The 25,045-nt window shown below is 49.4% G+C and overlaps 1 protein-coding gene across 2 annotated transcripts in view; it reads right to left on the reverse strand.

The window, feature by feature from the left end:
• The window catches only part of Asic2 (acid sensing ion channel subunit 2), a 1,069,830-nt gene that overhangs the window by 245,325 nt on the left and 799,460 nt on the right, over positions 1–25,045 (reverse strand). Inside the window, exon 1 of one of the 2 annotated variants that reach the window (XM_059271336.1) lies at positions 18,651–19,358. The exons of the other annotated variant lie outside the window; for it this stretch is intronic. Within the exon in view, the coding sequence (XP_059127319.1) occupies positions 18,651–19,358 (708 nt within the window). Of the gene's footprint in view, positions 1–18,650; positions 19,359–25,045 lie in introns of those variants that run through there. 2 annotated transcript variants of the gene reach the window in all.

Below are 25,045 nucleotides of genomic sequence, written 5' to 3' on the forward strand. Positions count from 1 at the left end.
CTGGTATGCAGTCAGCACTTAACTAGTAATTATTGCCGAATGACTGAAACCTCTGAGGGGAAGACTTGGGATGAAGACCGATTTTAGACAATTCCTTACTGAGTGCATTTTTTTTTTTTTTTTTTTAGTACTGCAGATTAAACCCAAGGCCTTGAGCAGCCTAGATAAACACTCTGCCAAAGAGATATATTCCCAGCTCTGGGTATCTATTTATTTGTACATAGAGAAGCATAAAGTATGAGAAAATCCTTTTCTTAGCACACAAATCCATGGTCCCTACTAGAGCTACGCTGCCGTTGTCGTTACCATCACCCCCACCTCCAGGTTTATCACCGCCATCATCTTTACCATCCCTTTCCCCACGTTAATTACCAGCCCCACTCCAATCCTTCTCATTATCACCGTCATCCCTGTTACTCCCATCACTCTTCTCATGGGTGGTAACAACAATCTCCAACACGTTCACTGTGCTTTGTGCCCAACAGTACACTTTTCCTGCATCTATCTCTTTGGAGTTTAAGGACATCTCAGTGATGGAGGTTTGTCGATAATTTGTATCTACATTTTTACAAACCAGGGAACTAAGAATCAGTCCGGAAGTCATTTGTCGGAGATCACCCAGCTTCCAGTTGAAGAAAGACATTACCTTCAACCCCTGGGAGATTACAGCATTTTCTCTGCGGCTCCATCACTTCCCTCCATGCCAGACTCCTGTGCCAGCTAGTCAGGCGAGGCAAACAGAGCCCAGGACTCACTCCCGCTTTAACGCCCGGTTAAGAAATTGCCCTTGAGCCTGTGTTTCATGCTGGCAATGTTGAAGAGGCGCCAGCTTTAGCTTCATGACTGCTTCAGGTGAGTTTAAGAGAACTTTTTTGGTTGGTTAAGGAAAAAGAAATGACAAAATTAAAAGAGTAGAAAAAAATAAATTACCAGTGACTGTTTTTTTACTGCCTTTGCTTACAAGCTGGAGTGGAGAATTAAAAAGTTATATAGCTTGGGTTTCTGTCCATGACTTATCGCAGATGAAGCCTCCATATTTATAGCGTCTTCCTTTTCTGCCATCTCAAGACAATAAGCAACCCTCTGATATAGGTTGCTGCTCTCTGTCCTGGAGCCCCGCGGGCCCTGCGGACTCAGCAGAACTGTCATTGCAGAGAAGACCCGAGGACCCGGGAGACAAGGCTTGTTTACCACTCTTCTGCTTGGAGAACAAGTCCCTTATTCACTCAACCACCACCGCAAGGGTTGAGTGGCACTGCGAGGGTCACACTGGGGTCTAGTAGGGAGAACAGACACCCTGAAAAAAGCTGAACTACTGTCGCCAAGGCTCCATGCCAGAAGCTGTTCTCATTATGATCAGCATCCCCACTTCTCAGATGGGGAAAGGGAGGCACAGAGAGATGAGATGGCTTGCCCAAGGTCACTGACAGAGAATTGCTTTTCATGACTTCAGTCCTTGAAGAGTTTAAAGGCTAATGAAGGAGGAGTCGGGGAAGGGAGGAAGGTAGGATTGATGGAGTGAGGAGAAAAGACATAGCCATGCAGAACTGGGTCCCACAAAGGACTCTACCTGGTTCTTATTATCCTGAAGACTGCCCTGAAAATGGCCAACATTTCTGTCCCTTGCGCAGATAAAGAAACAGAGACACAGGAAGATGAATAAACTAGTGTAAGACAGTTTGGAAGGGGCATTGCTGGGATTTGAACTGACGTCTTTCTGGATCTCACTAACTGGGTAGCCGGTGACTTGATCATGCTGAACCTCTATCACCTCATGCATCCTGGAAGGATTAGCTCCATGGAAATGAGGATTCTCTCATTTATGAACATCAAAGAAAACTCTGCAGCCTGCCTACTTGGAATCAAGAGGGGACCAGAGAGAGGAGTTGAATTCCCTGAGCCTACGCACTGCCTGGGAGGTGCTCTGTGCCCTAAACCACAGTGTCGGCATGCTGGGTCCCACCTGCTTGCAAGCAGGCAGGCTGCGATGTTTTCCTTGATGTCCAAAGATGAAGACATGGGAGCCCAGGATCCCAAGGTGACTTTGCCAAGGCACAGAGGTAAAACTCAGAGTACAGGAAGCAAAGCCTCTGTTTTCTGTGTTGTAGTCCTCCAGTGCTCATGAAGAATAGATCTCAGGGGAAGGGGTGAGCCTCAGGCCGATACAAATTAGTTAAACAAAATTCTAAACCTGGAAACAATGGCTGGTGGATCCCAAGGTCACTGGCTCCTTGTTGTCCCCATGGCCCCTAGAAAGTCCACCCAAGGAAGGCTGCAGAAGTCAGTGGGGCCAGTGGATTCCAGCTACAACACAGATGTCTGGGTCCCAATCCAAGCCAATGTGATTATGATCTTTGGGGCTGAACTTGGGGCTTTGATTTTTTTTTAATTCCCCCCCATGTGATTCTAATATATAGTCAAACTAAGAAATGCTGGTGCACCGTCTCTGTTTTCCAGGTGGGCACCGGAGGCTCAGAGAGGGGCCACAAAGGGTGCACAGCAGTAGAATGCAACAGCTTGTCTTCTGGCCTCCATCTTGGGACTCCTCCGTCCTTTAGCCATGCAGTTATGGTCACAGAGACAGTGGTCCTGTTGCCTAAGAGATGAACACTCCCCTCATTTCTTATCATCAGTATCTCATAACCTGAGAGAGCCCCTAGGCACCTGGGAGGCCCAGGCTGAATCATGTCCTGCAAGACTGTCTAAGCTGGTTACATGCCTCAGAGTCAAGTGGAGAACTGAGGCAATTACCCAATGTGTTAGCAAACCTGTCCCTGAGGCACTCCTGTGAGCCAAAGTCATAAATATGAAATGGTAATTTCTCTCTGGAAGCCTGCCTCCTGCCTCCCATACCATCCCCTCCCACTCAGAAATCACCCACCACTGCCTGGTTGTCCTGTCCCGGCTGGGGCGGCAGTAACTCTGAGTTATTTAAACATCTCAGGCAAAACTTGTGTCTTGAGATCTGAATCATCATGCCTAACCTCAGCTTGCCTCTGCGGCCTACTGCCTGGTCAGAGCAGATTCTTCTAGCCTTCCGTAGATAGCAATAAAAATGCCCTGCAAGTATTAATTAATGGCTCCCAGTGGCTCCCATCTTTGTGCACATTGTAGACTTGCATCAGCTCCAGAGAGGGAGTGAGATGAGCAAAGCTGTCATAGAGATTTGACCTCCAACTGGCCTTGTGACCTTGAGTAAGTCATTGTCCTTGTCTGGACTTGTAACTCTCTTATTTCTCTTAGCTTCATGAAGGGCCACCCAACCATTTTCATGTACTTGGAATAAAATCTTTCATGGGGAAAGTCTAGAGTGGCGCCCATAGACCTTATTCTTCCCTGCTCCATGGAGAGTCTCACAGAGCAGCACAGGGAAGATGGGATTGTACGATTCCAGGTAGAAGGAATAGCATCTGTGAAGACTCACATGGTAGTCCATGCAGGTTCCAGGACCCAAAGCAGTCCCCTGTGAACAAAGGCATGATGAGTGGATGCCAGAGCCTGGAGATTTCCTGAGTGTTTGGCCTTATCTTGAAGGTGGTGGAAAACCACGTGATACCTTTAGACAAAATGGACTTTCAGACTAAAGATAAGAAAATGATTATCTGGGTCCCCTTTCCAGCACTGAATTGGAAAAGCGACTGAGGGGGACTTGTCTGTTGCTTGGCTACAGGATCCCACAGGGATGAAGAGATTGAATTGATGCCTTGGAGTGGATTCGCTTTGGTAATGCTTTAAAGCCCAGCACACTGCCTGGTCTATAGAATGCACTAGACAAATGTATGAATGAGTAAATGAATCTGTGAATAGTTGAAGAAACAAAAGAAAGAGCAAAAGAATAAGTGACCAAAACACCCAAGGAGGGTATGAATGAGTGAATGGGATGAATGAGTCCAAAGGCAGGGTTTGCAGGCTGCCTGTTAGCAACAGAGGCACAGGCTTCTGGCTGCCTTACCTTGGACCTGTCTGTCACAGCACTGTTCCCTGAGCACACACCGCTCAAAGACAACCACTGGTAACTGTGATCATGAAGGAGTTCCTCCTTCCATCCCCACCACCTGTCCACTGACATCCACACCATCAGAGAAGGAAGCAGAAGTACCTGGAGGCTCATCTTTGCAGGGGACTTGGATATGTGACTCTATCGCCATTTCTCCGTTCACATGGCCTCTGAAGAGCTAGTCACTTCATAACAGACAAAGACGAAGGAAGAGTTACTCTTCACAGAGACTTCACAGCTGCTGCAGGGTGTACATCTCTAAGCATCAGGAGCCCAGAGCTAGAGCTTCAGCCTGGTGAAGGAGCTGAGCTTCTTAGGGTGCCACTCAGCACAAGGGGGCTCTGCCTTGAATCCTGTCCAAAAGGAGTAATTCACCACGCGGCACAGCAGACAGTGGCAGGTTGAAATGCAGCCAGGGTTGTCCCAGTCAGAGGCCTTGCATTCCCTCTTAGTCTAAGCTGACTTTTTCCCTAGCCTTGGAGATCCTTGCTTTATAAAATGCAGTCCATGCACTAGGCTGGTGCCCAGTCGTACAGGCAGCGCTTGAGAGCTTGTTGGGTATGCAGGACAGGATGTCAGGCCCCACTTGCTGAGCCAGAGTCTGTATTTTTACAACATTCCTGGGTCATCCTCGGGGACATAGAAATTCCTGATGTTCAAGGAGCTCTGCTTGCCTAACCCAGGCACCTCAGTGGGACCTGTCAGCTAAGGATTCAAGAATTCAAACCCTGACTAGGTTTTTCTTGCCCTCTGCTGGGACAAGAGACAATATCTCCCTAAGAGGTGGCACAAACGTTGACACCTGCAGCAGGGTATACATTTAGACTCCTGACAGCAAATCGCTACCCACTATAGCCCAGCACTGTCCTGGCTCTGGCACTAGCTGGATAACCTTGGTCAAGTCAAGCCTTGATTTCCCCCGTCTGTGAAATGGGAATGCTACACTCTGCTTTTCTATATGGTGCAGTTATGAAAGTGAATGGAAGTGAAAGATTTGCATGCTCTCTGAGAAACATAAAGCCTGGGAAAGAGGGCTGGGGCAGCTTGCCATCCAGACCTAACTTTTACAGGAGCTGAATGAGAAAACACACCTACATGTCAAAGACCTTTGGCCTCAGGAAGACTAGCCAACTGAGGAGGAGGAGCTCACTGGCTAGGCTTCCATGTTCCCAAGAAAGCACCTGACTAAGTCAGCCCTGCCCACTGAGCTACCCCTAGACGGAAACTGGTGATTGAATTCTTAGGGCTGCATTTTTCCCATTTGAAAGGAGAGCTGCCTGAAGACTTAAGGCTCGCCCCATTAGCATTCTAGGGGGTCAGTGTTTCCAGACTGCTGGAGTCATGTTGTTCCCACACAGTGTGTGGGTGAGGGAGGCAGCTATACTTCGGAGGAGCCAGATGTACCCACAGCACAAAGGAGAAGGGATGGAGCTGGGGTAGCTGAATTTCCTAGTGGTGGAGGAAGGGGGCAGATGCTTCTCCAATGCTGGCTTTGGTTTGCCAGCTCCATGCAGAATGGAATTCTCTCCCCCCCCCCAATCCCTGTATGGCTCCCCTTCTCACCTTCCAGGTCTCAGCATAGAGGTCCCTTCCCCAGATACCAATCCTATCCTTCTCTTTGTCACCAAGAACCCCCTCCCTACCCCACTGATAATATCCCTGGCCCCAAAACTTTTCACAGCATTTAGGATTTTTTGTTTGCTTGTGATGTTAATGGCCCCACTCACCCCTCAACCTATGTTTCTTTAAAATCTTCCATCCTACACATGTTAAAAATACAGCACTGGGCCTGAGCCGGGTGGCATAGATCAGTAGTCCCAGCTGCTCTGGAGGCTGAGACAGGAGAATTACAAGGTCCTGGTCTGCCTGGGCTACAAAGTAAGTTCAAGACACCCTGGTTAACTTAGTGAGACTCCTGTATCAGAGTGAAATATTTGAAAACAAGTCTGGGGATATAGCTCAGTGGTAGAGCATTTGCTCAGCATGTATAAGGCCCTGGGTTCGATTACCAGCACAATAAATAAGTACATAAATAAATGTTAGGTCCTTCCTCTATAAATTCTGATTCAGTAGCTGTGATCTGGGGCCTGGGCTTTTGTTTTCTTTCTGTCTGTTTGATTGATTGATTGATTGTTTTGGAGACAAGGTATCACTCTGTAGATCAGGCTGGTCTTGAACTTGAGAAGGTCCTCCTGCCTCAGCCTCCAAAGCAATGGGATTATAGGTGTGAGCCAGGGATTTTTAACTAAAACTTTGGTTTTTAACTAAACTCTCTGTTCTTCGGGGAGACTGGGGAAGCCTGGCTCCAGAAGCAGCACTCTGTGAGGGATGGCTGGACTCATGCCCTTGAGCTACCAAGCCATGCCAGGCCTACATGGACTCCCAGTAACTCTGTGTAGAATGAACAAATGAAAGACTAAGTCCACATGTGTTGTGGTGCACTGACTCTCCTGTTTCAACACAGTGAGCAGACAGGGATTTGCCTATACCACATAGCACCAAGTACCAGGCAGCTGTGGCCCTCTTTCCTAGAAAGAGGAGAGTTGATGGGGGCTGGGGAATATTGACTGCAACCAGGACCATGAAAGGAAAGGATCCCATGATGTGCCTAGACCTCTTTGCTTTTTAGCTGCTTTTTGGAGAGGCCTGGCCTGATATAACCACAGAGAAGAGGCAGTATTTTAAAAATAGTATTTTTGTTTTGTTTCATGTGTGGATGTGTTGTTAAGTTATACAGTGGAGGTTAAAAAGTTTCAAGAATAGATAAGAATGCAGGTAGAGAAGCAAGCCCTCCCCCAAAGAACAAACCCTGACTCCAGGCATATGTGAGCACATCTCCAAGCTCTGCACTAAGAACAGACACGTGGGAGAGGTAGGGCACCCAGGGAAGGCAGCAGCTTGAGCAGGGGCCTGGATGTTGAAAAATTCCTTGGTAACAGCAAGTGGATCACAAGTGACTTGGCATGGACTCTTGACTATACAGGAGTAGAAGGAGGGATGGCAGCCAAGGTCACAGGGTCCATGGGGATGGTTCTAAGAGCCTTGAAATGTGATAGAGGGCCAGGAAGGAAGTAGCTAGGAGTTGATCCAAATTCACCATTCAAATTGGTGTCTAGCGGCTGAATATGGTAGTGTGTGCCTGTAACCCCATCACCCAACCAGTAGAAAGGCAGGAGAATCAGTTTAAGACCAGCTTGAACTACATGAAGACTCTCTCTTTAAAAAGCAAAAAACAAAACCAGACCCACAAAGCAAAACAAAATAAATAACTCTGTCTATTAAATCCTCAGTATCATGTAACTCATTAGCCTGAGCCTTGGTTTCCTCCCCTGTAAAATGGGTGCAGCGAAATTTAATTCTCAAAATGTTGTTCTGAGGGGTAAAGAGTGTTGCTGCCTGAGGCCAACGCATCTCCTGCAGGCTAATGCTTTGAACATTCCTCCGCTGCTGCTGCTGCTGCTGCTGCTGTTTTGGGGAGGCTATGGCATCTGTGGCTTAGCTGGGGGAAGTAGGTCACTAGGGGTGGGTCTTCGTAGAAGGATGAATCTAGACCCTGTTACCTACAGCCTTTTCTGCTTCCTATTTTGCTACAATGCGAACAGCCTCGGCCCCCTGCTTTGGCTGCCATCAAGTCAGCCATGCCTTCTCCACAATGTTGGATAGCAACTCTCTGAAACCATGAACCAACCTAAGTCTTTCCTTTCTGAATTTGTTTCTCTCAAGAACTGCAGTGACGGTGATACAAGGCAGACAGGAAGCCTGGGGCACTCAGCCTGGTGCATAGTAGGTCTTTCTCGATCTTGCTTTCTCTCACCGTCCCACCTCCTAACATCAAATCACTTCGCCTCAGTTGACTTTGCAGAGCCCTTCAACAGTATCTTACCAATGTCACTTTTGCCAAGTCGACCCCCGACCCCCTCCTTCTTGGCACATAGGGACGCCTGATCATTTCCACCCACTTCCTGCTTTCCTGGGCACCACAGCTCTCCTGACTGAGTGAATTCTTTGGCTGTGGTAGGCAACAGGACATAGCTCTTGCCATTCTAAAGTCATGGTAAAGATTAAAGGCTGGGATGCTGTCCTCGGCCGGATCTTTAAAATGAAACTCTTTGGATGTGAAAAATGTAGTTTGGTTTCCACGCCTGGCTTAGATATTGGATGCTCATAGAATATGCAGCAACAACAACCCAAAAAAAGGCTCTCGCTCCATGTACCGTCAAAAATGTAATGTAATTATTGCGATGCTAAATATCCCCAGCTGTTCTGAGATATTTGAATCTTAAATCAAGCCTGCCTGCCTGCATCCTGCGCTTGCAGCTGGGTGTGTACCACACAAGCACAGAGCTGGGAAACTTCAGGCAGAAACTTCGGGCTCACATCTCCATCTTGGTAGGCCAGGCTTTGCCCCAGCACTTTAACGAGGGTCCCCCAAGTCTGAGCTATTGGCAGTCTCACCAAAGAGAACCATGTGCCTTGACAGGGCCATGCAATCTGGCAGGCCATAAGCATCTATCCAAATAGTCTTTCAAATCCATGTGCAGGGAGCATAAAGAGATAGTGTAAAATAAATGGCAATAAAGTGAATAAACACGCGTCTCACTCCAGAGCCTTTGAGGTGCTTCTATAAATCAAATTCTTTCCATAATTTGCTCTGTGAGACTGTGCTGAGAAGCAGAATCAAACCTCATCTACTTTCCTGGGCAGTCGGCTCAGATTTATGGATGTGAGTTCACAGTGGATGCCCGTACCATTTCAAAGTGGGAAAATAATTTTTGTTGGGAGGGGTTCCAAGAGAAGATTAAACCCTTCACTCTCAGAGATCAGAGTATCAACAACTTTCAGATCAGATATGCCATCAGAATCAGAAGGGGGTGGCCAGAATACAGATGTGGGAAGGAGAGAGTTCGCACAGGGAGAATCTGACGCTTTAGGGGGAGAAAGCATGCTTGGCAGGCTGAAGCAGGCACAGGCTGAGAGTGCATCTCCAGTGCCTCTGGGACGGCTTGGTGTCCCTCTCGGATTCCCGTTTGTATTTTTAGATTTACTTTATTTTTAATCATGAGTGTGTGTGTGTGTGTGTGTATGTGTGTGTGTGTGTGTGCACATGAGAGCAAGTACTCACACAGGCCTCAAGAAGGTGTTGGGTCCTCTGGAGCTGGAGTTACAAGAGGTCATTAGCTAATAGATGTAGGTGTTGGGAACCAGACCAAACGTGGGTCTTCTACAAGAGCTGTATGAACATTCCAGCCTTTCCCCTCTAACCAACCACCTCTCCCTCTCCCTCTCCCTCTCCCTCTCCCTCTCCCTCTCCCTCTCCCTCTCCCTCTCCCTCTCCCTCTCCCTCTCCCTCTCCCTCTCCCTCTCCCTCTCCCTCTCCCTCTCCCTCTCCCTCTCCCTCTCCCTCTCCCTCTCCCTCTCCCTCTCCCTCTCCCTCTCTCTCTCTCTCTCTCTCTCTCTCTCTCTCTCTCTCTCGTGTGTGTGTGTGTGTGTGTGTGTGTGTGTGTGTATGTGTGTAGGCACACATGGAAACTTGAGGTCCCATCAGGTGTCTTTCTTAATTATTTCTCCACTGTATTTTTTTTTTTTTTTGAGACAGTCTCTCACTGAGCCCATAGCTCACTGATTGCCTAGACTGGATGACCAGCGAGCTCCAGGGATCTTCCCCAGCTAGTATTTCAGTCACTCTTCCCACATGGGGTTTTCTGTGAGTGTTGGGAATGCAAACTCAGTTCCTCGTGCTTTCTCGATAAGCACATTACCAACTGAGTCATCCCCTCAACCTCCCCCCCTCCCCGGGAATTTTAATTTTGAACATGATACTAAAGGCACCAGCTTGCCCAGAGAAATGGGATGTAAAAATTGCACAATGATTCCTAGACTTGTGACACAGTAGGAGGGAAGCTTTTCCTTTGGAGCCTTGGAGGACCTCCTTGGAAGAAGTGAGATTATCAGCTATTGAGGAGGGCATTAGTGCCTACACATCTCTGTGATGCATTTAGAGACCCAAGCAGGCACACTTTTCATATTAACGCTCAACTTTTATGGCTAGTTCATGATTGACTCTCGATAAACAAATTGTAACAGATCAGGATACTATATTTAAATTACACAACCACCATGAATGTGGGGTGGGGGGATGATCTGGGTTTTGCAAATGAGATAAGCAGCTCCCACCAGCTACCCACTTAACACCTGGTGGAGCTGGAATTTGAACTTGAGTCTGTCTGATTCTTTCCTCCTAATCTACTTGGCCCCAATGCCTTTTCCCCAGTTTCTGGAGCATAATTTCCCAAACTTCCATGGATATAAGTGTGATTGAATTATTCCCATGCTGCTCTGGAAAACAGGTGTGTGTTTGTTATAAATTCTTTTGTTTTATTTTGTTTTTAAGGAAGATCCTGCTTGGGGACTGGAGAGATGGCTCAGAGGTAAAGAGCACTAGTTGCTCTTCCAGAGGTCCTGAGTTCAATTCCCAGCAGCTACATGGTGGCTCACAACCATCTATAATGAGATCTGGTGCCATCTTCTGACATACACACAGGCAGAACACTGTATATATAATAAATAAATAAATCTTAAAAGGTGGTGGTGGGGGGAGACCCTGTTCCTTAATTACCCAGCCTGGCTCAATACTTTGGAGATGACCTGTGGTAGAACACATTTTATACACCTGAAGCCAGTGTGGCTGATACAAGTTTGTTTCTCTGTAACAAATTACCACAAATTGTAATCACTTCAAACACCACACGCTTATTAGCTTTTAGCATGAAGGCTGAAAGCCTGCCTTGAGTCTTACTGGCTCCCATCAAGGTGTCCACAAGGCTGTGCTTCACCTTGAGGTCTCAGAGCGAATCTTTTTCTTTCCTGCCTTTTCCAGCTTTTAGGGGCTGCTGTCATGGCCACATCCTGTGTCTCCAAAACCATTGCTTCAGATCTCTCTCTCTGACTCTCTAGCTCTGCTTCAAGGGTTAAATCTCACATGTTGACTATCCAATCTTTTTTTTTCCTTCCTCCCCTCCCTTCTCTCCCTCCCAATTCCTTTCCCTCCTCAGTACCGAAGCTCATAGCCAGAGTCTCGAACATGCCAGGCAAGCACTCTCTCAACAAGCTCTCAAAAATCTCTAGCCATCTTTTTCCCCCATTTTATTTAGAGACACACTTTCATTTAAGTTACCCGAGCTAGCCTTTAACTTATTCTGTAGCCCAGGTAGTCCTCAAATTTAAGATCCTTCTGCCTCTGCCTCCCAAATATCTGGGATTACGTGCTTACACCAAGACTGCCTTCTTTTCCTCACTTACAAGGACCTATGATCACAATGGGCTCACCCAGATAATCCAGCATCATCTCATGTCGAATTCTTATTCCATCCAGTCTCTATTGGTAACAGTCACAGACTCAGGAGGACAGAGGGAGGAGGAGACCACAGGCAACTTCATGGGGCGGTTGCTCAGGGTATTTGGGGCTTGGATTTTATGGGGCCTGCATCCTGCAGTGGAGGGAAGATGGGAGTCTAGGGAGAAGTGTCTGTCAAGCTCCCCAGGGAACTCAGGGGCAGGTACAGCCGTGGAAGCAGCGTTGCTTGGGGCAACCTCTTCTACACCAATGCTAGTACCTTGGCACCTCAGTTTGGTGGATGCTCTGGCTGGGCCCACAGCCCTCTATGGACCCAGGTTTGCTACAGCAGAGGCTGCAGCTGAGTTTCCTGGTGAGCCCAGCATTCCTCCCTAGACCTTCCACCTCTTCTTCAGAATCAAATGCTGGTCCCCGATAGACTTTCATAGAGCCAGGGACTTGGCATGATTAAAGCTGCACTGGTGGCTTCCCCTTGACTTTCTGGGGCTCCAAGAAGTTTACAACCTTGCATCTCAAGGAGTAGATCATGAACTAGTACCGTCGGCATCATGAGGAGCTTGTGAGAAATACTTGCCAGGCCCTGTCCCTACCTATCGAATCAACATGTCTATATGGAGGCCCTGGGAATCTGGCCGTGTAATAGTTAGCTCAACCTATAATGTTCCTTAGGGAAACTGACTTCAAATTTTACCTATTCTTCTATTCCCTGTGTATGATGCTGGGCAAGACATTTCCTTCTTTGGTGTCCATAAGAGAGCAATAGGTATTCTCCATCGCTAAAGGAGCAAGCTGAGATGGGATGTGTGTTAGAGTCCCTCTGTAGACTGGGAAGATAAGAGATGCAGGCGTGTTTGGTCAAAAGGAAATGGCTATGATGTAGTGCAAAGAATGCTGACTTTGGGACTCTGAGATTAGCACTTCTTCTCTATGATCTTGGGCAAGGTACTGACCTAGCTGTACTTCAGTTTCCTTGTCTGTAATGGGGAGCAAGGGACACATCCTTGTCTGGTCCATTGTCAGACTGAAATAAAACAATGAATGTAAAAGTGCCAGGTAGAGAGTAGGAACTCAATAAATGTGTGTGAGAATCTGAGGAAACAATTTAATAAGCAAATTAACAGTGTAAACAATGGTGTCGGGGGAGACTTTTGACATGCTCAGGGGAGCTAAGTGTCCCAGCCCATCCTCTGTTTGTTTTTTACCAACAATTCATGTTCTAATTATGAGTGAGTCATCTATTTGTTAGAACCAGCCTGAGTAGAATCTCACTTCAGCAACATGTAGGTTTTCAAGCGATCAGTGTCCTTGAAAGAGCGAAAAGGGCCATTCAGAGCAGACAGGGACACCATGAAAACTTCCTACTCCTGAGCACAGCCACTGCTGTGTGTGTGGCTGCTGGAGGAGAATGGCAAGTTCATGCTGCACCCTCATTCATTAGAGCCAACTCTCCCTCTAGGGATGCAGGTCATCGAATCTGGCCCAACTCCTATGGTCCACACCAACCAGCGGTAGATGCTTCCAATGAAGACTCTGGGAACTGAGCCATCCCCTTCTAGGAAGGTTTATCCTCATCAACACCTAAGAGCTGACAGCTTTAGAACTGGGTCAATCACTAGTTAAAATCTGACTGGGCTGCATCCCAGCTGTATGACCTGAGTCCCCTGAGTCTAGATTTACCAATCTGAGAAATGGGTTCCACAGTGCTCATTATATTCTGATAAGGGTGAATGTGGTTCGTGGAACAGGTGCCTGACACAGATCCCAGTCCCGCCCTTGGTATGGCAGAGACTTCTTTTCACAGCCAACAATGTGGATAAAGCACCTTGACTTTTGTGAATCGCTTTGGCAGAAACAGATTAGATTTATGGTCATCTTGGTAGGTCAGTGACTAGCACACAGTAAGGATTTATTGAGCCCTGGTTGATGGGATCTGAGTATCTACCCAAGCAAATCAGCAGGGTCAAAGCTAGGCACGTACAGAGCAAATGGCCTGGTTATTGCTCCAGCCCTTTTCAACTGGGAAGACATCTGATTGATGCCTTCATGACCAGCCACAATGGCCCCCAAGTAGCCACTATTGGAATTAGCCTGATGTGGGTCAATTTGGATATCTGCAGACCTGGGTAGAGTTTATGTTTGATTCCCTAAACTAATTTCCCCGAAGTCAAATTACTGGTGGAGGTCTTTTCATGTTCCTTGTATAAATGTCTATTTAATGGCCGTCCTGTCTCCAGCTCTTCAATAATGTCTCTGTTTCCCCCATAATCACTGCTTCAGCTCTGCAAAGGAAAGAAATGGATGGCTGAGATGCTCCAGCCATCTGCAGCATTTGAGCCCTCTTTCCCTCCGACTGCCCACTTGAATGGAGAACTCTGCTGCTCAGTCCCACTGGCCATTTGGCTTGTATCCTATTATTGCAGAAGAGAGACCTGAGGCCAAAGGCACACAGCTGGCCAGAGCCAAGTTGAGGCTGGACTGGTCATCCTACAGGATGACCCCTGTCCCCTCCCCAACGCTGCTCCCTTCCCTTCCTGCTGCAGAAAGAGCAGGGGCTCCTGCAGTCATGGCAACTTGGGTTTGACGTCGCTGGCTCTTGACTTCAAACACATTGTGCACCCTCTCAGCGTGACATTTCCTCCATTTACAAAACATGGATTATCACAAACTTTCCAGGGTTACTCTGAAGACAGCATGAGACAAGCCAGCCAGGGTCTGGCCTGTCACAGATGCCCGATGCTATCTGCCTTTGCCCTTCACTGTAAATGCTCATGCAAGTAATAAAAATGGAAACAGCTCCCACTTATTGAATGCTTGCTTGATGCCAGAAACTGGTCTAAGCACTTTACATGCAGTAGCTCATTTATTCCTCTTTCTATAAAGACAGAAGGATTTTTTTTTTCTTGACTCCCTAAAGCTATCTATCCTCACAGCCACTAGACTGCCTGGCCTAGCATCATTTCAACAGAATTTGCTGATTTCAAACAATATGTTACTGAAATCACTTCTTGTTTTCCATTGCTGGCTCATAGCAGACCGTTGGCTTGATGTGGCAAAATGTGCTAAAAAACTAAATGTTGCTTCCTTGGCTTTTAGTATGTATGAATGGTCCAAAACTGAACTAAAGGTTAACTCCTACAGAAGAGGGGATAAGATAAAATGGGAGTAGCCCCAGTGGGCTTAGAAATGAGGGTGGAAGCTAGGTATTGGGACACACGTACAACACCATAGCAACCAGAAATGAAACCCACCAGAATTTTGCTGCAAATTTCAAAATGTTTAGTTGGGCCTCCAGGTACCGATCACACCATTGCCTTGGGACCTTTCAGCACCACCTCAGCCTCAGCTACTTTGAACTTGTCCCAGGGCCCAAAAGGCACCTGTCCAATCTCCCCCTTTCCTGCTCCCCCCTGCATGCTCTTGTGTGCGCGTGCATTTCCTTTGTCTCTTGCTCTCCCTTGGAGTGACTACTTCATCTCCAAGATTCATCTCAAACATCACCTCCTCCAGGAAACCCTGGAGGTCACTAATCTGGTCTGGATACTTCAGAGCCTACACTGTATGTTCCTGGCTCTAGTTCACACATCTCTGCAAGTCCCTGAAGGGCATTCACCAAGCCTTATTTAATTTGATACTGTCTAGTAAATGTCTAGTAAAGACCTTGGTACAGAGTTGGCGTGTAATAAGTACTGGTTGATTCAATGACTAAGCTAAGAATGGGCATGCCCACCTCCCTCAGGTAAGTAGCCATGGTAAGATATGATGATTATGGTGATAATATTCGGTACCTCTTACCACCAGGTACCAGTACATGGTGCCTAGCTCTTTCTCTATATTGTAACAATGTCTCCTGAATATTAAGCATCCACTGTCGCCCAGGAATACTTCAGTCACTGCCCCTACATATCTCTCTCCTAGCTCTCAGAAGAAGAACTTATTACTGGAAGCTCAAAAGCAAAGTGTCTGTCCAGGGAACACTGCTAGGAAGGGACAGACCTAACATCTAAGGCCAGGTCTGCCTGATACTCCACCCCCCCCACCCACCCCCACAAGCATGCTGTTTCCCAGAGAGGGCAATGGCCCCTTGTTCTTGAAGTAGAGCCTACCCTGCATTGGCCTGTCTGTTCCTCTTTTAAGCCCCCTGGGACTCTCAGAGCTCTGCCTTGCAGCTCTGCTTCCTGCCCAGACTTCTCTCTCTACTGCCAGGAGCTACAGTGGAGCCAGAGTGTGCAGAGCTGAGGCTCAGGGCTGATGCCAGGGAAACAACACAGGCTTTCAGAATCAGGCACTGCTCTGTCTGACTGCTGAGTGACGAAACCTTGCCCAGCTTTAACAAATCCAGAGCCACCAGTGAACATGCCCAGAATGGGCCTTGAGAATGAACCCACCGGACTGCCCTGGACAATAAATTTCTCTCCCCCTCGGTGTTTGCTTTCAGACCACGGGGCTAACTAGAGACAGCGGGCACATGCCCTGAATGGCCCCTGTGAAAGTTCCACCCTTCACTTGTTGCTCTGTCGTCTGACCACCTGGGAATCCTGGGTGCCTAGTAAGTGCTTAACAGCCTGCTCCTCACACCACAGGCTGCCAGCTCCCCACTGGCAATGCTAGAGGAAGTCAACCAAGACCCCAGAAGACAGATGATCCTGCAGCTACCTCGTGAAGGTAGTCATTTCCCAAGCCTCTCCTGGGCATCTACTACATGTCAGGTTCTGTGCTGGGAGCCGGAGATAGCAGTAAAACTAGACAAGTCCTTCCCTTGTCTGAAGGAGGAGGCAAGCACAGACTTAGCAGGTATGGGGACATGCACTGGGGAGTAGAGATAAATGGGTAAACCTGGTTGCTATTGTTGTTATTATTATTATTATTATTATTATTATTATTATTATTATTTTAGTGATGCTGGGTGGGGTAGTCAGGAAAGGCTCCAAGCCAAAGGCAAAAAAATCCCCCCCCCCCTCACACACACCCACGCACACGCACGCATGCACGTACACACACATTGATAGGCTTGGGATCTGAGCAGTCATGTGACCCAAGAATTCCTGCCCTCAGCTTCCACAGAGCAAGCAGTTAAAGGAAAGCTTTTCTGATGGGTCTGCTCAGTGTCACGAACTCCCCTGAAGTAGCTTCTGAAAGTCTACAGGTAGAAAGACAGCCCACAGCATGCCTTGTTACAGGTCCAGAAACTCCCAGGTCAGAACCAAAAGCACAATCCACTAGGGGTCACTTTGAGTCCCTAGGGCACAAGCCTCTGGGGAGCGAAGTAGTACTTTTCCTTTGATGGACATGGTTGGCAAATCCTGTCAGGGAGAAAGTGTATGCTCTAGTGGGAAGGACCCTGCTGTCCTCAGCTCCTTACCTCCTGCCTCACACAACTGGGGCCCATGCCTGCCATGGTGGTTCAAGCCAGGTGGTGTGTCCTCAGCATGGAGAGTTAGGTTAGGCTGTATCTACCTAAACCATCTGGGGCGGCTTCCTGTTCCATTCTCCCAGCTTCTAGGAGGCATGGGACTTGGGGAAGGGGTCAGGCTAGGAGGCAAGAGTCTTACTCAGGTTTTTCTGATAGGAGCTAGGCCCAGGATCAGAGAGGAAGGGTTCCCACGGCCTCATGCTAAGTTAGACTTTGAACTTGCTGACTTCCAGCATGAGACTGCTCTTTGCAGCTCACTCCTCATTTTCAACATAGGAATGAAAGCCATTGCTAGCTCAGGTCTGCTGTGACATCGGAAGGGAATCCTGGCTGTCAGAAGGCAATTCTGCACGCTTTGAAAACCAAGTGTCCAATGCAGAATTGCATTGAAGAGGCTGTGTGTCATGCATCTTAGAGCTGATACTTAGATGTAACCTTGAACTCCAGTCTAGTGCTAGAGGTTGTTCCCCAGTGGTCAGACAAGAAACAAAAAACAGCTGACCACAGGAGTTGCTGCCTGAATTCTTTGGCCTCTATGGACTATGCTTGAGGTTCCAGAAGAAGCCTTGTAGAAGGGTATGTTAATAGTATTCCCCACTTGCGGAGGCGGAGAGAGCCTCAGGTGGGAGACAGTCTGAAGGGCAGCTGAAAAGCCACCCCCCACCCCCCAATGTGGACCGTGCTAGAGAGGGATAATTCGGAATTACTCTGATAGCAAAAATCAACAGGGTATGACTGCAGCCAAGGGTGGCTTCTCAGACAAGAAATAACCAGAATAGCCAATCAGAGACCTCGGCGGACCAGCATCAAACCAACACACCTGTTGAAACCTTGGCAACTCCGCCATCCCCGGAAAAGCTTTGTCAGCGACAAAATCGTCAGGTGAGATCATTCTGAGAGTACTACCCATAAACTCACACCAACCTCCCCTGCACTGGTACAGAGCCCACCTGAAGGGCATTTACACAGAAAAGGCTGGACGGGCTCGCACCACGCTGGGGCCTGGCACCAGAGCCCTTCTGGAACAGACTGCACAAGGCAGATACCTTCTGCCTGACAGCTGCGTTCTCCAGACCCACAGTGTGGGGGAAGCAGCGTAGCAAATGGCTCACAAATCCCTAGCACAGCTTCTCTTGGCCCTGGCTGTGTGCACTCATGACCCACCCTCCCAACACCGTGCAAACTTTCCCACCTGCAGGGGATTCCTCCAACCAGGGAGATCCGCACTAACCCCTTACAGAAACGAGGGGTGAGGGTGAGTCCCAGCTCATACAGCGTTTCCCCAAGTAAGGGTGCCACTGCCTCAAAGGGGGCCCACAAGTTGGGTGTTTGTTTACATTCTGGGAGTTTCCTCCTGGATTTTTGTGTGGAATTCTGAAACCATAGCTGCTTGGTATCTTAGGTTGTCTTAAGAACTGTGCGGGATTCTCCCGTTAGCCCATTTTTTTGAAGGATTTTGTATTGGTTCTCCTCAAAGACAACAAGCCTCCATTTAAAAAAAAACTCTAAAGTCCAGACCGAGAGCAGTAGCTTTTAGTCCCATGAACTTCGGTTGAGGTTAGGGGGAGGGGAACCATTATTCAGAGATGGGACCATAGATAGTAGAGGGAGGAGTTTGGGAGCTGGCACCGGAAGGAACTATACGGGGAGAACCCAAGAGTATTAAGATGACTTCCTACACAGAGCTAAGCCCAAGTTTCCCACCACCTGAAGACTCGGGGGACTCAAGAATGATTCTGCCTGGGTACTGAGGAGCGGTGACACCCAGTCAAGACGTGGTGACACTCACAGGGGCCTGGTGTCCAGACCTTAGGGGCCCAACTAAGAGCCTCAGGACTCCTGGGAAGCGCGGGGTCAGAAAGGGCGGGTTCGCGCGGAGGGCAACTCACTGAGGAGAAGTTGTGCGGGCCACAGAGCTCGCCCCGGTACTTGCAGGAGAGCAGCATGTCCTCCAACTGGTGGCCCAGGCGGTCCATGAAGGCAGCGCTGATGCCCTCGAAGTGGCGCGGCGGCAGGAAGAGGCGGAAGTCGGCCAGCTTGCGGAACCACTGGCGGCGCGGCTCGTCGCCCCGCAGCAGCTCGCTGACCAGCGGGCGCGCCGTGCGGTTGGGCAGCAGCAGCCCCAGCCAGTGGCCCGCGTAGTAGAGGTCCCCCTTGGAGAGGCGCGGGAAGCGCAGCGGGTTGTTGTTGCACACGGTGACGGCGGGGAACGGCAGCTGGCGGCTCCACTCGCGGTGCACCCGAGTGTGTGACGGGAAGCTGAGCCAGTAAAGAAGGCGGTTCGAAGACCAGGACAGCAGCAACCCGAGGGACGTGCAGAAGGCCAGCACCCACAGCGCCCGCCGCTGGAAGGAGCCTCCCGCCGCCGTGCGCCCCGCGCACATGTGCCGCAGCCCGTGCAATTTAGTGCGACTCAGTGACGGCCGCCCCCTGCGGGCGACCCCTGGCCCCTGCAGTGCCCGATCGCCACTCCGGTCGCCCCCGGGCTGCCTGGCTGCCGCCACCGCCGCGGGCGCCGGCTGCTCGCGGGCCATACGGAAGCGTCCCGGGCCGGTGAGCGCGGTCGCGGGCAGCCGGGCTCCGCCGCTCCGACTCATTCATTCAGCCCGAGGCTGGCGACAGCGGCGGCGGCCCCGGCCGGGCGGAGCCGCCATGGGAGTCCGCAGCAGCAGTGGGAGTAGCAGCAGCCGAGCGCAGCCTGCGCCAGGGAAGCCTGCGCCCGACAGGAGCTCCGGTGGCACGGCATGCCCGCCCGGCGTTGCCGCCGCCGCCTCCGCGGGCGCTCGCCCGGGACTGAGTGCAGCCTCAGCCCGCCGCCCCTCGCTCTGGCCTCTCCCGAGCGCCTCCCAGGCTCTGCTGGCCCCGGGTCTTCCAGGAGGATGCAAGTCACCGGGCACTACCTCCGGAGGGGCCCCAGTGGGAGCCGCCTTTCCAATCCCTGGGCGCTGTGCCCGCCGACCTCCCCTCGTCCTGGACTTGGGGGACCCTGAGCTGAGTCCCCCCCTGCACCGACTAACCCCAGTTTTTACGCTGATCCCGAGAGAGGGGCCACTGGATCACCATGCCTGATTTGGACAGTCCCTGGGACCCCACCAGTCTGGCCCGTAGCCCAGTGGAGCTGGGACATGTGAGAGAAGGCGCCAAGGAACGAGCGCCCCCAGAGGCGCTCCGCGGCTCCAGGCTCGGCGGGTGGGGTGGGTGTGTACTGGGGTGAGTGGTCGCCGAGTGGCGACTTCCTCCTTTCCTTTCCTCCAGGACCCTTCTTTCTCACGGCTGCGGGGGCTGCCTTCCACCGAGACGTCCCCAGGCTTCCCCAAGTCCAGTTCTTGAGTCCCGCGAGGTGTCTACTGTCGTCTGGGGCCCGGGGGCTTCTCAGGGCGTCCTGCGGAAAACCACTCGCTGCCGGGCCCCTCCAAGGCTGCTAGTCCCAGGAACTATCGTTTCTTCCCTCGGCACGGGCTGTCTCCAGAAAAGCCCAGCTATGCTGTTCCTTGCCTCTTCTCCTCCTTGGGCGCCGGGAGCTGCGAACTGCGGAGCCCAGGCAACACCTCCGGGGGGCTAATCGGGACTCGCTGCTGATCCGAGCTCGCTGCTCCGTGGGCCGGTCTCGTCTCGAGACTCCAAGTCCACGATGGCGGTGGCAGTCACAGCAGCGGCGGCTGCGCTCCTCTATCGGTGGCCCGGCCCTCCTCGGGCCCTGGGCGAACTTGGGCAGCAGCCGCGCGACGCTGGCGCGGCTGGGCTATGAGCACCTGCTACTGCGCTCGCTGGCCCGGCGGCTCGGGGCGGGCGGGGCGGCGGCGGCCGCAGCGAGCGCTGTGCGCTCCTGGAGAGGCGGTGCTGACGCTCCCGGCTCCTCCTTGCTGCATTTTAATTCCTGGCCACTGTGGCCGCTGCACTCCAAGCGGGAAGCCTCTTGCTGGAATTACGGGGAGAGGGGAGAGCACAGATGTGGCGGGCCGTGCCGGCTTGTGGAAGGGATGGAAAGTAGTAAAAACATTGTGTTTATGTGCAGTCTTGTGCAAAGAAGTGAGGGACGCCTGGGCATGTGAGATGGGCTAGAGAGAGAAGGGACCGTGCAGCGTGGGCACTTGAGCAAGTGTGAGTGCAGTGTCGTGCAGGAGCTGTGTAGGATGTGAACTGTTATATGTGAACAGGCATTTGTGCCAAACTCTTGAATTCGTGAAACTGCCTGTGGGTGATGTACTGCGGCTGCTGGAATGTGTCATAAGTGGAAAAGTGCCTATGATGGGCTGTGTGTTCTGCGTATGCATATCCTTGGTGGTAGGTATGAATGAGTGTAGTTTCTGATTTGCATGGGTATGAAATTTTAGAAAGAACTATGTGCCCAGTTATTCGGAGGAGTTACAGGACTTCTGGCAGGATGGGCTCAAGGGGGCAGCCCCTCTCCTCTGTGTCCCAAGGCACTTCTCAAGTGCCCCAGTCCCTTCTCTGGAGGTGTTCAGTAAGGCTAGAGTATCTTTCCCTGGAGGTAGAGGGAAGGGAAGGGTGGGGAAGGGGATGGCTACCCTAGACAAGGGACTCCATTATTCTGACCCATTCTCTCTCCCAGAAGCACCCGAGCCTTTCATTAACCCCTAGACACTTTTGATGCTGCCTTTTAAATATTCTGCCTTAACTTTCTTGGGGCACTGAATGAGGTTTGTAGTTACAACTGGCCCCACTTCCTAAGTGATGTGAGAGAGGCCAGGGCTTACCCAAGGCAGCACAGCTGGGCAGTGGTTAGCTGGATATCCCATGGGGGCTTGCAGTTCTCAGCCTTGTTTCAAGAGGTCTGTTCTGGCTGGTTTTATGTGTCAATTTGACACAAGCTAGAGTCATCTAAGAGGAAGAAGCCTCAGTTGAGAAAATGCCTCCATGACATCCAGCTGTAAGGCATTTTCTCAATTAGTGATCAATGGGGGAGGGCCCAGTCCATGGTGGTGGTGCCATCCCTGGGCTGGTTGTCCAGGGTTCTATAAGAAAGCAGGCTGAGTAAGTCATGGGGTGCAAGCCAGTAAGCAGCACTCCTCCATGGCTTCAGCATCAGCTCCTGCCTCCAGGATCCTGCCCAGCTTGAGTTCCTGTTCTGACTTCCTTTGGTAATGAATAGCAATGTGGAAGTGTAAACTGAAAAACCCTTTCCTCTCCACCTTGCTTTTTTGGTCATGGTGCTTTGTCACAGCAATAGAAACCCTAACTGAGGCAAGGCCTCTTTCAAGCCCCTGAGGTAGGGCTAGGATCCTGCTCCTGTAGCTTCCTGGGCATGCAGGATCCATAGGACTTTACACAGACTTTCTAAACATCACTGTGACAGGCAGCCCTCTGACTTCCCATACTATGGGATAAAAAGGGTTTCCAGACATTTCTGAGAGCAGATGCAATGCATGAAGGACCCTGAGTGTGAGAAGAAAGATTCCTCAGTGAGTGAAGGATCAGAATTCTGGGACAGAAAACTAGAGGAGGGAATATTTGAGAATGGAGAGGAATTAATGCCTTTTGTAGTGATTCAGCCAGATCTGTAAAATGATCAGATCTATAAAATGATCAGATCTGTAAAGTGATCAGATTTGTGAAATGACCAGTAGGTTTCTAAGCAGGAGGCAAATAAGGCTAGAGTGGATTTCCTATCCCCATGGGCCTGGGGGCTTCCCTTCCATGGAGCAACTCCTTGTATCTAGGCTCTGGAGAAGAGGGTCTCTGAGCCCCTCATCTCCCACTCAGCCACACACACCATATGTATGTACACAGCACACATGTACGCATACACAGGCATACACTATACATATACACAAGTCCTACCTGATTCAGACAACTGCACAAATATATTTGACACATAAGGAACATGCGCACAAACATGCCTGCCATACATCTTGTACATATGTACAATACACATTGTACACTGTGTGTATACATGTACACAGTATACAAATATACACAGCTCTATATTACTCATAACTCATGCATTCACAGTCAGGTATACATACACACAACACACACATGCTATGTGTATAGGTGTCCATGCTCACACTCAAGCACACAGCTATACACACCTGGAGGCCCTTTTTCTTTTTCTTAATTAATTAATTTATTTTAATTTTGTTTTGGTGGTTTTTTTTTTTTTTTTTTTTTTTTTTTTTTTTTTTTTTTTTAGACAGAGTTTCTCTGTGCAGCCCTGACTGACTTGGAAATGACTCTGTAGACCAGGCTGGCCTCAAACTCACAGAGATCCACCTGCCTCTGCCTCTGGAGTACTGGGATAAAAGGCACAGGCCAACACCACCTAGCTCATGGAAGCCCTTTTCCTATGCACGGGGAAGAAACTGTTGCTGCTGGGTGGTGCTGAGATTCAGTTTGGGATTTGGTTTCCCTGAAATCGTCTGTCCCTTGGTTGTTGGTTGGAAGTTCCGTAGGTGCCAGTGTACCACACTCCCAACAAAAACTCCTACTCTAATACCACTGGTTTAGACCAAGGATTCCTACCTGGGAATTCTGGGACTTCTTCCAGCCAAGGTGATAGCCTAGAGGCCTGGATGCAGCTACTGTTAGAATAGCCACAAGTATGTGACATCTCCTAGCATCCTTACTCTGGAGTGGCACAACACTCTGTTTTGCCAAAAGCCATTCTGATTGGTCCTGCTGTTATGGGCTTTTCTTCCCTGGTCCTTTCCTTCTTGAGGTGTGCACATGCCACTGTGGGTTGACAAGTGTCATGTTTATTCTCTTTTTCCTGTCCATTCTCCAAACAGACAGCATGTACAATGGGGACGTCCTGCTTAGGCCTTCACAGATCTTGACAAAGAAACAGAATGTGACTCCAAGCAAAGACTAGTGTCTCTCTTGATGACTGCATGCTCAGCATGTCTCCTAGGCTAACTGAGATGGTCCTCTCTCCTCAGTACTTTGGGCAGTCCAGCAACATTCTCCCTCCAAATTCCATTGCCTCCTAGGGGATGATTCCCTTGGTTCATTCTGTTGACTGGTCTTTCTATTGCTATGATCCCAACACACTTACACCTTGTGCTGATGTCCCAGTGATGGTTTTAATCATAGTACAGTGTCGTTGTATGTGTCCAGGTCTTTCTTGGGGACTCTGAGCCTTTTGAGGATGAGAACTACATCTCATTCATACTTATGTCCCTGCCTCTCATCTCAGTGTCCAGATATATCAATGAGACCCACTGATACAGGGGGATAGAGGGGAAAGGAAAGAATATTTCTTTTTTAAAAAATTACATGCCAAACATAGAAAAACACACATTTTACCTTATTTCCCATTCCAATCCTTTAGGGAAGGAATTTTGGTCATCTTCCTGCTGTTGTTGAAGTAACAGCTTTTAGCAGGATTTGAATTGGGTTCAAAGTTTTTTTCCAATGGCCAGATTTTCTCCATTACATCTTACCTCTTTGAATCGCATTATAATAGATATCATCATCATCATCTTTCCTAAGCCAAAGGGATGGTTCCAAATCTTTTATACTAAAATAAGTTTCATAAGTGTTCCACGTGTTTAATCTTAGAGAAGATATTCTTCTACTTCGAAGAGAAGGAACTTTTGCCACAGAGAGGCTCCCTCAAAGCCACAGAGCTATGAAGCAGGAGAACAGGGTTTACATTCAGAGAGCTGGGCTCCATCCCCTTGTTCTTCCCACACAATGGCTCCTATGACACAGCTGTCCCTTCCTGGTGGATTTTCTTGGACAGACAAACGAATCTATAAGATTGTGCATAAGCTGACCATTGCACCCTCTCCACCAAGAAATAAAAATGCAACACAATGACAACCCCCCATGATAAGCTTTTAAGAAAAGTTCCTTTGTTTCCTTATCAACCCAGCATCTATGAATCTATACCTGGCAACTGGCATCCTGTGTAATGTCATGTGCAGGGGCAGGAGGGTCTTCCCAGGACTCAGTCCATATCCTGGACCACAACCACCACCATAATTCTTTTCTCCCCTAAATTAAGGCTTTGATTTTGGTTTCTATTTGTTTTTTGAGGCATGGTTTCTCCATATAGCCCAGTCTGGCCTTGAACTTTTAATTTTCTTGCCTTGGCCCCTAAGGGTGGGGCCTACAGGTGTATGATACCATATCCAGCAGTTATGTCTCTTATGATTGTGGTGGGCTTTGAGGTTTCAAAAGTCCAAGCCAAGCCTGGTGTCTCTTCCACTTTCTGCCTATGGATCAGAATGTAGCTCTCAGTTACTGCTCCAGTGCCTGCCTGTGTGCCACCATGCTCCCCTCCACGATGATAATGGATAACTAACCCTCTGAAACTGTA

This window comes from Peromyscus eremicus, chromosome 8a (assembly GCF_949786415.1).
Source record: "Peromyscus eremicus chromosome 8a, PerEre_H2_v1, whole genome shotgun sequence".
Taxonomy (NCBI): domain Eukaryota; kingdom Metazoa; phylum Chordata; class Mammalia; order Rodentia; family Cricetidae; genus Peromyscus; species Peromyscus eremicus.